Below are 16,734 nucleotides of genomic sequence, written 5' to 3'. Positions count from 1 at the left end.
TTCCACGTGGGAAAAATTATATATAAAAACAAAGATGAGGTGACTTACCGAACAAAAGCGCTGGCAGGTCGATAGATACACAAACAAACACAAACACACACACACACACACACACACACACACACAAACACAAACACATGTTTGTTTGTGTATCTATCGACCTGCCAGCGCTTTTGTTCGGTAAGTCACCTCATCTTTGTTTATATATATATATATATATATATATATATATATATATATATATATATACACACTCTCTCTCTCTCTCTCTCTCTCTCTCTCTCTCTCTCTCTCTCTCTCTCTCTCTAGATATCAACACCGAAGTAACAAAATTCATTAATATTGGCAAGTTCAAATATCTGAACTTAACCCCAAGATTACATTTGTTTGAAACTTCTTTACTATGTGGAAGGGTGGACATTAAAAGTAAACACATCAACAAAATGGAAATTTTTGAGATGTGGATATCCCACAGAGTGCACTGGAAATGAAACATTATTAAGTCTTTAAGAATGTCAGCAAAGGTTATTTAGAACTAGGCAGTATAATTAAGAAGAGAAAGATGTCATATTTAGAACATATGATTCTCCATGACAAATAAAAATTCTATCAAACTATTATTGAAGGCAGGATAGGGATTGGAAGAAAGAGTACATTTTAGCTGTGAAAATTAAGCAGTGGATGCAACTACATAATTTTCAGTCACTGATGCACACAGCAAGCAAATGGAGAATCAATGGAAAATGTGATTGTAAATGTTAATCAGTGAATATGCATTAGGCTGCTTCAACTTCATGCAGCCATATCTTCAACATTTCAGCACACCCTGCCCATCCTTTTGTAGAACTACAGCCATTGTGCTCACTCCTCAAGATTATGACCATAGATGCCAATTGTCTTTGTTTTGGAAGCAGAGCTGTTATCATCTAAAAGCAATATATGTGGCACATTATATTCTTAGTTCAAGTACATTTTTGTAATTGTTAATCTTTTTACTGTGTATGATGAATGCATAGATTATCTTGTTGGTGTAATGTCATTGTTGCACAGAATGTTACTTACCAAGCTTAGCTGGATCAGGGCAGCGACAGACCACTAAATAATGTGATTTTCCTGTCCTCACATTCTGCAATGCTAGCAATGCCCAGTCTCTAGGTGGCCGGCAGAGACGAATCTGACGAACTGGTTCACATGTCTTTGCTAGTGTGAGTGCTTTACGCTGCAATAAATTCATATGAGAATTGCATGATACTTCTACTACATCAATAAATATTTGTCAGTTTATTATATATAACAGGCCAGTTAACAGATTTTCTTTAGCACTGTAATAGCAACAATGATATTGCAAAATAAATAAAATGGGTTTCCATCATCTAACAAATAGTACAAAAGATACATGTACATGTGCTTAAGAATGTGGTTCTGATAAAAACTAGTAAAACTTCCATGTTTTAGAAAGGCTTGTGTGGTTTCTAAATGATATCTTAGCATTATACTGTTGTGAGGAGTTTAAATCTATTGAAGATGAAAACCTAATTCTACTGCAAATTGTGTGTGCAAAGGTGATGCTGATATTGCTGATATTTTTGCCCTGAATAGTTTTAAGACACTACATATGAGTCTAACTGAGATTAAGCATTTTAGATTGCTGGTCGGTACTTCAACTGTAACTATATCCATTCTGTGCCTCGTGGCATCATAGATGTTGAAACCAGACACATTGAAACTTTGTAAATCAGTTCGATTGGGTGGATGCTGATTTGCTTAGACTGAATGCATCTGCCAATTAGCTGTGTAAGCACTTTCTTCCCAAAAGCATTCAGTGCAGACCATGCTACATACGGTGAAACTGAGTGATGATGATACACCACTGAGTGAAAGTGCCTTTTTCCTGGATAATCCTACGAGCTGCACATTAACATATTCTGTTGAGCATTTTCTCAAACAAGTAATGAAAAGATGAAAATATATCAGGATGTACGGGATGCATAGGGGAAAATATCAGAATGTTTTGAAAATTTGATGGTACTCAGCATAACATAAAGATAATTCAAACGTTATGTATGGGGATGATACGAAATATTATTATATATTTATTTTGGTTTCTGCATTTCATGAAGTCTAACTTAGTGGTCATTACAATACTGGGAAGGGTATGACACAAAAGCAAAACACAAAAGGAAAAAGTTTCCTGTGGAAGGAAGTGTCATCAGTTTTCATTTACACCATGAAGAAAAATAACCAGAAAAAATTATAAAAGCAGAGAATCTGCAGCACTGCAGACAAAAATTAATGATAAACAGTAAGATATAATCAGTAAATCGCAAGTTGAAGTGATTTGTTTCATATTGCAGAAATTAACTAGTAATTAATCAGATCAATGTTTAAGTATGCTCAGAGGTAGTGGATGTAAAATGTATTAGGAAAGGAATGAAAAGCAGGAGAGTCACTTAATCCCTTAAAAAAGAGTAGTGTTACATATAAATAAAAGTAATATAAAGGTGGAATCCAAAATTTTCAGGACTGGTGCTGCCATCTGGAAAGTAGGAGTAGTAGATCTTTGCACCGCTAGGTCGTGAGAGCTGCATATCTGATGAGTCAGTGTGCAGAGTGGCATTCAACTGGGAGGACATGTTGCGTTTTCGCAGTGATTTCCTTAATACTCTGTGTTTGGTGTGTGGTGATTTTACGATGGGTCCACAAACAGATCAGCGCGTGAGTATAAAATTCTGTGCGAATCTCGGGAAATGTGCTACGGAGACCCTTGCAATAAATCAACAGGTGTTTGGGGGCAGATCATGCATGTACGACAAAGCAACAATCATCCCAGTGGAAGAGCCCGGGCTTTCCAAGACCCAAAAAAGCGAGATAGGTGAAGAGCATGATCATTGTTTTCTTTGATACCAAGGAAATTGTGCACAAAGAATTTGCTCCATCCAACCAAACAGTGAATTCCGCCTACTACTGTGACTTTTGGACAGCTCCATAAAAACGTGTGGCGACGATGGCCCGAACATTGGCATCAAGGGAACTGGCTGCTGCATCACGACAACATGCCCTGTCACACTACCTTGCTCATCTGGAACTTTTTGGCATAAAACAACATGGTGGTTGTACCCCACCCACCGTACTCACCAGATTTGGCACCTTACGACTTCCCGCTATTCCCAAAACTGAAATTCAAGTTGAAAGGCCATCAGTTCGACACTCTAGAGAGGATTCAAGAAGCATCAATGGCAGTGATAAACAGCTTCCAAGAACAGGATTTCCAGAAATCTTTTGACCAGTGGCAGAAGCCCTGGGACCGGTGTGTACATGTGGATGGGAACTACTTCGAGGGTGACCTGTATTTTTTTTTTAAGTTAAGGAAATGCTATCAGCAATACAATAAGAATCAGCTTAATTTTTCAAGGAACTCCTCGACAGAATAGAAGGAGTGACCCATGAGGAAACTCTTCAGTCTCTATTTGAAAGTGCGTGGATTACAGCTAAGATCTTTGAATTCGAGTGGCAGCTTATTGAAAAAGGATGCAGCAGTATACTGCACACCTTTTTGCATAAGAGTTAAGGAAGTCCGATCCAAATGCATGTTTGATTTCTGTGCTGAGAATTAACTGAGTGAAAGCTGCTTATTCTTGGGAATAAATTAATATTGGTAACAAGAAATGACAGTAAGGAATATACATATTGAGAGGCAAATGTCAAATTACCCAGACTTGTGAACAGAGGTTGACAAGAGGTTTGTGAACTCACACCACTTATTGCCCGAACCACCCGTTTCTGAGCCAAAAATATCCTTGGAGAATGGGAAGAGTTACCCCAAAATAAAATACCATATGACATAAGTGAATGAAAATAAGCAAACTAGACTATTTACGTGTCGAAGTATCACTCACTTTTGATACCATTCGAATAGTAAAAATGGCAGTATTAAGTCTTTGAACAAGATCCTGAACGTGGGCTTTCCACGACAGCTTACTATCTATCTGAACACCTAGAAATTTGAACTGTTCAGTTTCACTAATCATATGCCCATTCTGTGAGATTAAAAGTCAGGTTTTGTTGAATTGTGTGTTAGAAACTGTAAAAACTGAGTCTTACTGTGATTTAACGTTAGTTTATTTTCCACAAGCCATGAACTGAGGTCGTGTACTGCACTATTTGAAACTGAGTCTATGTTGCACACTACATCCTATACTATCAACCTAGGGTCATCAGCAAACAGAAATATTTTAGTGTTACCCATAATACTAGAGGGCATATCATTTATATAAATAAGGAACAGGAGTGGCCCCAACACTGATCCCTGGGGCACCCCCCCATTTGACAGTACCCCACTCAGATCCCACATCACAGTCGTTATCAACATTGCCAATAATGACCTTTTGCTGCTTGTTGCTAAAGTAAGAGGTGAACCAATTGTGAGCTACTCCCCGTATTCCATAATGGTCCAACTTCTGGAGTAATATTTTGTGATCAACACAGTCAGATGCGTTAGTTAAATCAAAAAATACGCCAGGCGTTCGAAAATTTTTGTTTAGTCCATCCAGTGCCTCACAGAGAAAAGAGAATATAGAATTTTCAGTTGTTAAATGACTTCTAAAGCCAAACTGTACATTTGATAGGAAATTGTGTGATGTAAAAAGGTCAGTTAACCTTACATACACAGCCTTTTCAATAACTTTTGCAAACACTGATGGCATAGAAATAGGTCTAAAATTATCTACATTATGCCTTTCTCCCTTTTTATAAAGCGGCTGAGTACTTTAATCGCTCAGGAAACTGACCATTCCTAAAGGAAAAATTACAAATATGGCTAAATACAGGGCTAACATGTTCAGCACAGTACTTTAATGTTCTGCTGGACACTCCATCATGATGGTGACCATTAGTCCAAAGATAAGGTTTTCAATTGATGACAGCACCAGTCCCAAAAATTTTGGATAGCACCTCATACATGTAAATAAAATTACAGATCTCACAAATTTACCTAAAAAAGTTTTGTATAATTTATATTTTTGTGTCTAATTGGTTAAAAATGCCCTCTCATCTCATTTTACATATAGTAATCTCTCATGTTTTATAACTATAAAGTTATGCAATACATTGGCTGATCAATGGGAAACAGTAGAGCCTCATTGGAGAGGATATTTCATCACAGGCAACATATTTTACAAAGAACTTTTTCATAGGTGCCATCTTACCTGTCCATTTTCGTCAACACTTATAAGTGGTGTTGTGTGCTGGTCATCTTCTTCAAGGCTGGCTGAGCAAGGTTCTGTAGGACATGCGCATAATGGCTGTGTCATCTTCAGGCGAACAAACACAGCATTGCATACCTACAAGCAAATTAAATTATTTCTATACAATACTTCCACAATTTTCCCCCTGTTTGTTTAGTGTAGCATCTGCAACAAATAACAAAATAATAAATATCAGAGGTCAATGTAGACATGATCTTAAGTGTGGAACCTATAAGGCACATTCTTTGTAATGATGTAGATGCTCCTCAGAACTTCAAAATACTATGGTTGGTGCATAATTTTGATAGTCAGAGGTCTAAACAATATGGTAAAAATTCTGACAGTTTTTCCTGAAATGTTAGTACATTAGAAGTTAAAAGCTTTTATTGTAAGCATATAAAAGTCATTGTAACCATTTCTGTAGAGACATGCCAGTATCTACATAAGTTCAGGTGAGAGCTCTTTGCTTCAGAAGCTGCATAAAACTCAAGTAAGGATTCAAAATATACCATTACACCATAATTATTAGCGGCAGTTGTCAACAAAATAAGTTACATGTATACCAGCTTCTGCATATCTTCATCCTTGTAGTCCATACACTTTATACCTAAAATGGCATGAATACTATCTGGCAGTTCTGTTGCCAGCCTAGATCCATTTTCCAGAGAGAGCACTGCTTAAAAGTAAACTATCCTGATGAGTGCTGAGGAAGGTAAACTGGATGCTGTGCAGTTGACGTGTTACAGCTGAACATTACGACAGCATTCAGGAGTAGATGGATTATGTCACCAACATGATCCACCACACTGCTGAAGCACCGACAACAAAGTTTTCATTGCAACTAATGAAGGCAGTCTATACCATGATGGAGTGACGAATGCCACTGTGCAGTCGTAGATTTGTGGATCTGAGTAGGTTCAACAACTGACCAATTGCAGAGCACTTTGCAACCTTGCAGATGGGGAGAGGTGACTGATACCCAGTTTCTGCTATAATGTGAAGTGGAAGCCCCAGACCAGCTTTTGAGACATGATCCAGATAACGACAGAATATTTTGCCATAGTTACCATCCATGCCAGTCAAGACATGTTCGCTGAGATAGGTGATTAGGCCTTCAAGGTTGCCCGTGCTGAAGTGCACCTGACCCTTCTACTTATGGAATTTGTATATAGGAATGTCTGTGACATGTGATACAGTGTGTTAACTGTAATGCGGCAGAGTTGCGAGGGGAGTGCGGGGAGAGGAGGAAGCAAGCATTGGCTGGCGGGGGGGGAGAGGAGCCGTTGGGGGGGGGGGCAAGGCATACGTACCAGTTGCAGTGCTGGCACTACAAATTGCACGTCATGCTTACACGAAAGCAGACGAAAGGCTTGGAAGTAAAACTCGCTTTAAATGTTGTTCGTAAACGAAACTGAAGTCGTCATGTGCATTAAAATATTCCCTTTTGCAGCATTCAATCACACGCAATATAATTTTGCGAGCATTGCTACGTAATACTGGTTTCCTTCTAACCGTAGGCCTATCGGTAGGGGTTGTTGGCGACTCTCGAGATGGGCCAGCAACTGCCTCTTCACTCATTTTGATAATATTTAGCACACTGCACAATAAAAACACGCAGAACAGTACAGCGCAAAACAATAATGAAGCAGACCACAATGGCTACCTTGTACAACACAGTCCGGTATGTAATGTTGGCAGCAGTTGAAACTGCTTGCCTACTGAAGCCTCCCGATTTCTACCGATTCAGGACTAGGGAGAGGTCTGACATCTAAAAGTTTACACACTGTGCACCACCTGGCGTTGGTAGAAACCAGAACAGCATATTTGCAACACCTCTCAGGTTTAGTTTATCTGGGAGGCAGGGTAATTTCCTGACTCATGGAGACAAGAGATACTACTGTGCCTCTTAAAAGCTGGGAAGGACTGTATGTACCAATGTAGCTATCATATAAATGCCTTCAACTACTGTGTAGGAAAGATCTTGGGCAGATGGACAACTGCTGCCCAGACATATTTCTTGTTGGATTCCATCTCAAGATCTTTGGCCAACTTTTGTATAATGGTGAAATGACACAATTTCAGAGACTGTACTGGTCTCATACAGTTATGATTTTGTATATATAGACAGAAGCAGTGAGTGAAAATTTGTAACATGGGCAGGAATCAAATCCAGGTCTCCTGTGTCTAGGCAGGTGCATTTGCCAGTAAGGCACATTGGCACACCAATTCACATAACTGCACGGATTACCCTGCAACACTCCCTCCTCGATCTAAATTCTCACTGCGGCCCCAGTTTACTTTAAATTCAGCCTTACACACAAACGGAATTGCCGAGGAATAGCACCTTGACATCGAACTAAATGGGGGATCCAGGCTGAAACCCAGGTGCAGGTACTTACACAAATGAAATGACATGATTTGAGAGACTGTACTGGTCTCATACAGATATGATTTTATTTATATAGACTGAAGCAGCAGGTGAAAATTTGTACCAAGGTTGGTAATCGATGCTGTGTCTCATGCATACTAGGCAGGTAGAGTAGCCAATAAGCAACCTTGGCACGATGGTTCAGCCTTGGCAATTCTGTTCATGTGCAATTGGGATTTAAAGCAGACTGGGACGGCAGGGAGAATATGGATTGAGGAAGGAGGCGTTCCTGGGTAATTTGTGCAATTGTGTGAACTGCTGTGCCAAGGTGCCTTAGTGGCTAATACATCTGCCTAGTAAGCAGGAGGCCCACATTAGATTTCCAACATTAGTACAAATTTTCGCTTTCCGCTGCAGTCTGTATACACAAAATCTTATCTGTATGAGACAAGTGCAGTCTCTGAAATAGTGTCATTTCATTTTTATAAGTACATGCACCTGGGTTTCACACTAAATCCCCCATTACATGTGATGCTGAGGTACTTTTCCACAACAGGGAGAGTCTCAGAAATTCTGTTGGTGTGTAAGGACGGCAGTAAGAATTTGGATAGTGGAGGGAGGCATTCCAGGGTAATCCTTGCAGTTGTGTGGACCACTGTGCCAAGGTGGCTTACTGGCTAACGTACCTGCCTAGTAAGCAGGAGACCTAGGTTTGATTCCTGGCATTGAGTACAAATTTTCACTTGTTGCAATACTCTACCATTGATAACCTATCCATTCTCATGTGACTTTATGTATAAGAAGCCTTTCTGCATTAGTATTGTTTTATAGGTTTTATGATTTATTTTTATATTGGGAAGGCTAGCAGTACTATTTGGAGATGTAATGTCTGGGGATAACTCTGTGAATGAGGCTTTTGAGGATGTCTTCCCATTTTTATACAGCCCTTCTCCCCTCCACATTATCTGAAATATCTCCTTGGTGATGTTCTGTCTGATCTCCTTGAATAAGAGATTAAGTCCCTCAATACAGTGTTTCAAGTGTGACTCTCTTTGCTGTAGTTGTTAATCTGTGTGTTATTTTAAATATTGTATTGGTGATGTCCATTTGATCTTTTTGAACAAGAGAACAGTCCCCTCAAGATACTGTGTTAAACGTCTCTCTCTCTCTCTCTCTCTCTCTCTCTCTCTCTCTCTCTCTCTGTTGTCTTAGTTTCTCTGCCTTTACTGCACCTATTAACAGTATAATGTCCTGTCCAGTGTTCTTTATTTGTAGATGAGTTCTCCATCTTCTATTATTTCTCTAGCCCTTCAATAACAACCTGCCAGCAAAAGCAATTATGAGATTGGAAGACTTAATAGAGAACAAAAAGTTTTTAAATTTTTTTGATTAGAAATCTATTTATATCCTTTTAACTGTCAGTGATCTGTTTTTAATTTAACTGAACTGCAGATGAAGGGCATTGTTTGAATTCTGAGGTTTTTGCATCTCACATTTAGTTTTAAGCTTACCTAGTTGGCACACCTTAGGAATCTGAAGGAATGGTCCCTCAGAGCATTGAATATTTAAAATGCAAACAAATAGAATTAGTTCTTAACAATTGCCAGCTAGCAACCTGCAGTTCTTATCTGTATGTTACACAGTAGTTGGGACAGGTCACCATCACAACTTCTATAGAGGCCCAGAATTGTTAAAGATATGATAGATGAAGAAAAGAAATTCTCTACATTTAACTTCTGAGTTCTACTTCACAGTAGTTTAAGTTAGTACTACGATTTTGTTGTAGCATGCAGAAGTGTAAAAAAGTAAGAAAACTGTATAGGCTGTTTAATCGTTTTCTCACATTGTTTTAAAGATTTGTCTGCCTAACAAATTTAGTGTTTATAATGCAGACTTATAGGCAATCATGAAGACAGTGAAGTACTTCAGGCCTTATTGTAGTAAGGAATTTCTCTCATGATTCTATTCTTTTAGTACCCTACAAATGCTGTAACAGCTGTACCCAGCAGACAAAGTGACACAAATGAACCAATACTCCATTACCCTTTCAAAGCAAGAAGATAAACCTGTATCATTCTGATAAATGCCAGGAATGTAAGGAAGTTGACAAACTGACACAGTAGCCCAAGAAGCTTGCAGATAGTATGGTATCTGACACAATGTGTGGTCCCCCCCTGCAAACTATCATATCCCTGTTCAGTATCTATGCATATACGGAAGGTGAAGTAGCTGGCAGTGAGAGATATAAGCCATGTATACATAGCTTCACACCCCATTAAGAGGTTTGCCTAGGATGTGGTGCTTGCAGCATAAAAAATAATGGTTCCTCCAAATTTTAACAGAATGCATATTACTTTTGACAAGAGGGCAGGGAGCCTACTGCCTATTTTAGCCTATGACAGTTATGGAAATTCCAGAAAGGAAGCAGTATATAAAATAACGGAAAGGCAATCACTCACTTACAGTGGATTGTTGTGTGAAGCACAGAAACACATAACAGAAAGCAGCATACACAGTAGCTTTTGAGCACAAGCTGTTTTTGTAGCAGAAAGTACACACATTCACACACACAACTAGACTGATAGCAAAATGCACACTCCCATGACCATGGCAAGACTCATACCATGGCCACATGAGTGTGTATTTGGGTGTCTGTGTGGTTGTGTGTGAATGTGTGTACTTTTGCTATATAAAGAGCTAGTGCTTGAAAACTAGTGCGTGTGCCATTTTCAGTTATTTGTTTCTTTACTCCACACATCAATCCACAGTAGATGGGGGTTGCCTTTTCCTTATTTTACGTATTAGCCTATGAAAATTATTGGAAAAAAATTATGGTATTGTACATTGTCCAGACTCCGTGTTTTTGAAGGTGAGATTTTAATATGTTTTGAGTGCACTTTTGAGTCTATAATAATCCAGTCCCATATTTCTGTTGTAATGTTTTCGATCCTTTTCTGTTCTGTTTCTCTTGAAACTGGCATTTAACATGATTTTGTGTGTGTGTGTGTGTGTGTGTGTGTGTGTGTGTGTGTGTGTGTGTGTGTGTGGTTTTTAGATAATATCATATTTTAGTTCCAGTGGCTTTTTTTAACTTTTAGAGTTTAGAATGGGCCCTACAGATGTCATTGTGCCCCAGCACATCACCATCATTATCATCTCCTTTCACAATCTCCCAAGATGAAACTTGTCACTTCCTTCCCATATCTCTATAGAGATACTGCAATTATTAATGAATGCAATCAGAGCATATATGTATGGTCCTGTGATTATGAGACCATATGAAGCATATAATTTTCATTATACATGAATGAAACATCATGTATGTGGCTTTTATTTGTATGGTTTTTTTGTGTAGAACATTTCTACGGGTTGCTTATTTTTTATATTTTCCACTTGCATATTTGTTTCAGTTTCATTCCATTATTGACCCTCTTTCACAATTTTTATTGCGATTCACTGGCAAAGCAAAATTTTGTACTTTCACTTTCATTTACAAGCATTTGTAAATGCATACATATAAGCTTCATATCAGATGCATGAAGAACCTTAACCACAAATCATTTCTGTGCTTAGTGAGCTTAGAAAATGAAAGTCATCTTTAGTGCTGCTCTGTTGGGGGCCATTGCTTAGCCTGCAGTCACAGTGTCATTGATGGTGGTGGATTCTACCGATGTCCAATGTCAACTGATCTTTTCAAATCAGTAAGACAGTACATGTGCAGTCACAATGCAGCTGCTCTCATTGCCCAAATGTACAGACTTTGGATGAGAATTGGTGAAATTCATCTGTATGTGAACACACTTTTACAACACAACTGTTTATTACAATAACTAAACAAAGTATATTTTTGAGAGAGAATATCTTAACAGCTTGATAACTGAAAACTGTCTGTCCTGTACAATATCTTGAGGAGCAGAGAAAAAGAGTTTGGCACAGCCATGCAAGATGAGGAGTTCATAGAGAGCCTCGGGTAACCACAGTGAAGTGGTGCCTTGTGAGCAGTGGTTGGAAGTGCAGTGGCATATGTGGCTCATGTCATAGATGGAACAACAACTCAGCAGGCAGTGAAAGTGACAGAGTCATGGCAAGTGGGGTCTGTTATGGAGACTTGAAGCAGTTCTTGATCTTCTGGAGTCTGGGATGTGTCTGGCATCCTCCAGACAGAGTATGGACCTTTGTAGCTGCCTTTTAGAAAAATAGATTGTGGTACCATGTAAGCACATGACCATGTGAACGTAAAATAGTGCCCACCAATCGCAGTGCTGCATGCTGCGACTCAGACATCACTTAGTGGTGGAGCTGGCATCCCGGAAGTTACAGCAGCTGTTGATGGCATCACTTTATACAGTGCCTTCTCTTGCCCATTTACTAAAAACCTCTTAGGTGGTGCAGGGGCGTTACCTGACCCACTAAAGATAGATGGAAGTGTGGTGGTCTAACTATGCTGGGGACATTTCCTGTTGAGAATTAAAATTTTACTCCCATACAGAGCTTCAGGATTCATCACCATGTTTTAATGTCTAGTCTTTGTGTATGTGGATATGCATCTTTGTTGTAAACGGCATGTGTTCTTACATACGCTCGCTTGAATTTTTGTAATCGAGTTATCACTGTTTCCTCTATTAGCCTTGTTTGTTCTATGACCTCACCAAAACACTGGAAGCAACTGACCATTTCAGTAAATGAGTTGCAAAAGCTAAGCAAGAGATGTTGTCATCTTTGTCCACTGAAGCAAAATAGGTTTTGAGAGATTTATATTTTTTTAGTTCTTTCTCCATTCCATAGGGACTTTGTCCAAGATGAGACTGAAGTGAATGGTGACAGTCCATGTTATTGGTGAACACCTGCTTTAATTTCAAAGGATTCTAATATTTCGTACATAAATTACACTTAGGACCTTGTGTGTGTGAGTGTTTAATTAATGAGGCTTACTGTCTTTTGGTCTAGTCCCTGCCCTTATAGGCTATCATACAGAGGCTATTGGTCAATCAAGTCATATCTTCTTGAAGTTGACAAAAGTATAAATGATTGATCAGTATCAAGTTGCCATATTATTTCAGTATTGTTTTTAGCTTGAAAATTTATTCTAGCCACGAGCAGCCTAGTAGAAAATTCGCATGGTATTCAAAATGGCTCTGAGCACTATGGGACTTAACAGCTGAGGTCATCAGTCCCCCATGGTATTCACTGATGTTTGTTTGTACTATGCTTGTTCTGTTTGAAGTAAACATGCTGAGACCGTCTTGCATGTGATTTAAAAAGGAGTGTTCCACCTGTAGTTATTTACATCTGTCCTGTTATCTTTCTTGTAGAGTGGGTGGATGATTGCATACTTCCGATCTCCTGTCAGTTTTTCTATGTGCCAAATATCTGTAATGATTTGTGTAAGTTCCTGAAGTGTGTTTTGCTGTAAGTTTGAACTGTTGACAATTAACAGACCCTACCCTTTTGTGTTTGACTTGCCTTGACAAGAGACAAAGCCGGCTTCCCAACAGATGAAGAGAGTCTGAGTGGCTAAATTTCAGTGAAGGACACCATCTCAAACTCATTTGTTAGAGGAATGGATATAATGTCCTCAGTTCTCCTTTGGTTCTGTCTCCCCTGTACAGTACAACTAGACCTAACACTGACACACTCTCACTGTCAAGTGGATTAGAAGTGACAGAGTCAGTAATTCGTACAGAACAGACAGAACCTACAGGGGAGGATAGTGCGGCTCAGACTGCTGTTGCAGAAGCAACGAAAAAACCATGCCAAATTTTAAAGAACGCAAAATCCCCAAGAATGGCAAAGTTTTGCAGAAGTTCAAAATATAGCTCGTACTTTAATGTGAGATGCTTATAATAATTTCCACAATGAAACTCTGTCTCGGAACCTGGCAGAAAACCCAAAGAGATTCTGGTCATATATAAAACACACCAGTGGCAAGATACAATCAATGCCTTCACTGCATGATAACAACAGCGAAGTCACTGATGACAGTGCCACAAAAGCAGAGTTATTAAACATGGTTTTCCGAAACTCCTTCACCAAAGAATACAAAGTAAATATTCCAGAATTCCAATCAAGAACAACTTCCAAGATGAGAAACATAGAAGAAGATATCCTCGGTGAAGCAAGCAACTTGAATCACTTAATAAAGGCAAGGCCTTCGGTCCTTTATACCAGTCAGGTTTCTTTCAGAGTATGCCAATACAATAGCTCCGTATTTAGCAATTATATATCACTGCTCGCTCACATAAAGATCTGCACCTAAAGACTGGAAAATTGCTCAAGTCACACCAATACCCAAAGAGGGAAATAGGAGTAATCCATTGAATTACAGGCCCATATCACTAACGTCGATTGGCAGTAGGATTTTGGAACATATACTGTATTTGGACAGCAAGGATTCAGAAAACATTGTTCTTGTGAAACACAACTATCTCTTTATACTCGTGAAGTAATGAATGCTATCAACAGGGGATGTCAAATTGATTCCACCTTTTTAGATTTATAGAAGGCTTTGGATGCCGCTCCTCCCAACCGTCTTCTAACCAAACTGCTTGCCTATGGAACATTGCCTCAGTTGTGCGACTGCATTTGTGATTTCCTGTCAGAAAGGTCACAGTTTGTAGTAATAGATGGAAAGTCATCGAGTAAAACATAAGTAATATCCGGTGTTCCCCAAGGAAGTGTTTTAGGCCCTCTATTGTTCCTGATCTATATTAACGACACAGGAGATAATCTGAGTAGCCCTCTTAGATTGTTTGCAGATGATGCTGTCATTTACCATCTTGTCAAGTCATCAGATGACCAAAATGAATTCCAAAATGATGTAGATATGATATCAGTTTGGTGTGAAAAAAGTGGCAATTGACCCTGAATAAAGGAAAGTGTGAAGTTATTCACATGATTACTAAAAGAAATCTGCTAAATTTTGATTACGAGGTAGGTCATGCAAACCTGAAGGCTATAAATTCAACTAAATACTTACGGATTACAATTACAAATAACCTAAATTGGAATGATCACATAGATAGTGTTGTGGGTCGAGCCAACCAAAGACTGTGATTCATTGGCAGAGCACTTAAAAGGTGCAACAGGTCTACTAAAGAGACTGCTTACACCATGCTTGTCTGCCCTATTCTGGACTGCTGCTGTGCGGTATGGGATCCGCATCAGGTGGGAATGATGGATGACATCAAAAAAAGTTCAAAGAAGGGCAGCTCATTTTGTATTATCTTCAAATAGGGGAGATAGTGCCATAGACATACGTGAATTGGAGTGGCAATCAGTAAAATGAAGACTTTTTCATTGCCACGGGATCTTCTCATGAAATTTCAATCATCAGTTTTCTCCTCCAAAGGTGAAAACATTCTGTTGGCACCCATATCATCACAATAAAATAAGAGAAATCTGCTTGCACAGAAAAATTTAAGTGCTTGTTTTTCCCGCATGCCATTCGAGAGTGGAACAGTAGAGAGACAGCTTGAAGGTGGTTCATTGAACCATCTACCAGGCACTTTATTTTGAATAGCAGAGCAATCACACAGGTGTAGATGTTGATGTAGAAACTTGAGGTGCTTTTGATAACTGTGATACACAACTCTCAAATGAGTTTGTTTTCTTTGCTCGAATTGGACAACATTCTCAGGCACATAATATGGACCATGAGAAACTGATAAGTCCAAGAAAGGAGGAGTTTTTGTCATCCTGAGGATGAAAATTAACATAGTCAGCATATAGCTCAGAATCAGTGGACTGTAACTGCATCTTTATTGGAAACTGCAAACTGGCAAAATCTTTATTGAAGTTTTAAGTGTAAATTATAACCTAAAAAAATAATTTATTCAATTGACAAGGGTAGTGTATCTTATGCTTAAAGTTTCTATAGTGGATCTTTTTTGGATTGTGGTAGGTGGGCATTAGCTGTTGTTGTTATTACAGCTTACTAGTATTTTATGCCAGTAAGGTGGTGATTCTGTTATACTAGGTGGTTTGCAAATATGGCATATGTGTTTCCATTTTCTTTGGGTATTAACAGTATCTTATTCTAAAATTTATGTTTGTGTTTCACACACATGCTGTGTGACTGTCAATGAAGTTTAATCAACATATGTCTGTTTTGCTGAATTTTTTTAAAGTTGTGCATCAACAAATAGAATGTTCTTTATCTTATATATTCATAAAACTTGTCTGGTTGTTCCATTAACTGAAGAAAGAGTTTACATTACTTGACATGTTCCTTTCACGACAGATATAGCTCATTCAAATGCCTTCAGCTTCTTTTTAATAGCGAAAGGCACAATGCAGCACTTTTCTTCAAGCACAGAAGCAGTGTGGCCTCCATCCTGCCCAAGGAGTTTAAAATACATTCTAACCTCATTTTGACCTAACTTAAAACTCCTTGATCCGGCCAGAAACTGATGGAGAGAACAGACTTGCTGTGACCAAGCTGTCAGCTGATGTTATTGGTTGGCCTATGGCAACTGCATCTGTTGACCGTTGTCTGTGCTGCTCTGAACCCAGCTGTAGGAGTTCAACAATTGAGTAGTGAACAAACCTGTTGTGTGGCACATTCTGGCAACAAGTAGACGTGTTGGTTATGTGGGTAATAGTGATACTTGGTGGGCTTCCCACTGCTGGTCCCTGACACCACCTGGAACACACACAGTATGATTTTAACTCTTAGCTTCAAGATAGTAGTAGCAAACATATTTTTCTATTATAAACTTCAAACAAGACCTTAAAAGTCAGCATACAATGAAGAAAGCAATAGAGAAGACGGGAAAAGAACAGAAATGCAAATGCTTCTAGGAAGGATAGGACACTTTTAAGACAGTGTATCAAGCATATCAAACAATGGAAGTCCAGAATGGAATAACACAAATATATTGAAAAGAATAGATTGCTATTCACCACAGATAGGAGGTATTGAGTTGCAGTCAGCCACAATGAAAAGATGGCTAAACATTTAAGTTTTTGCACAAAAAAGTTCTTCTTCAGAAATAGAAAATACATATGCATCCACACATGCTCAACTAACACACACATGACCACTGCCTCTGACTGCTGTGGCCCGACTGCCACATTCTGGTCACACCAGACAGCCTAGTATTTGCCTAAATGAGTGACAAGCCA

At 38.8% G+C, this 16,734-nt stretch overlaps 2 protein-coding genes across 2 annotated transcripts in view; one reads left to right on the top strand and one right to left on the bottom strand.

Moving 5' to 3' along the window:
* Positions 1–16,734, top strand: part of LOC124622526 (elongation factor-like GTPase 1) — a 590,349-nt gene that overhangs the window by 181,570 nt on the left and 392,045 nt on the right. The gene's annotated exons all lie outside the window — the stretch shown is intronic.
* The window catches only part of LOC124622528, a 30,015-nt gene that overhangs the window by 9,066 nt on the left and 4,215 nt on the right, over positions 1–16,734 (bottom strand). The window contains exons 2-4 of the mRNA XM_047148260.1: positions 16,157–16,252; positions 5,205–5,339; positions 1,063–1,219 (exon numbers count right to left, since the gene is read on the bottom strand). Coding sequence (XP_047004216.1) covers positions 1,063–1,219; positions 5,205–5,309 — 262 coding nt within the window. The 5' untranslated portion in view covers positions 5,310–5,339; positions 16,157–16,252. The remainder of the gene's footprint in view (positions 1–1,062; positions 1,220–5,204; positions 5,340–16,156; positions 16,253–16,734) is intronic.

The sequence above is a fragment of the Schistocerca americana genome, chromosome 7, assembly GCF_021461395.2.
Source record: "Schistocerca americana isolate TAMUIC-IGC-003095 chromosome 7, iqSchAmer2.1, whole genome shotgun sequence".
Lineage (NCBI taxonomy): Eukaryota > Metazoa > Arthropoda > Insecta > Orthoptera > Acrididae > Schistocerca > Schistocerca americana.
Note: the sequence above shows the minus strand (reverse complement) of the source record. Positions and strands in the feature narration are given on the sequence as shown.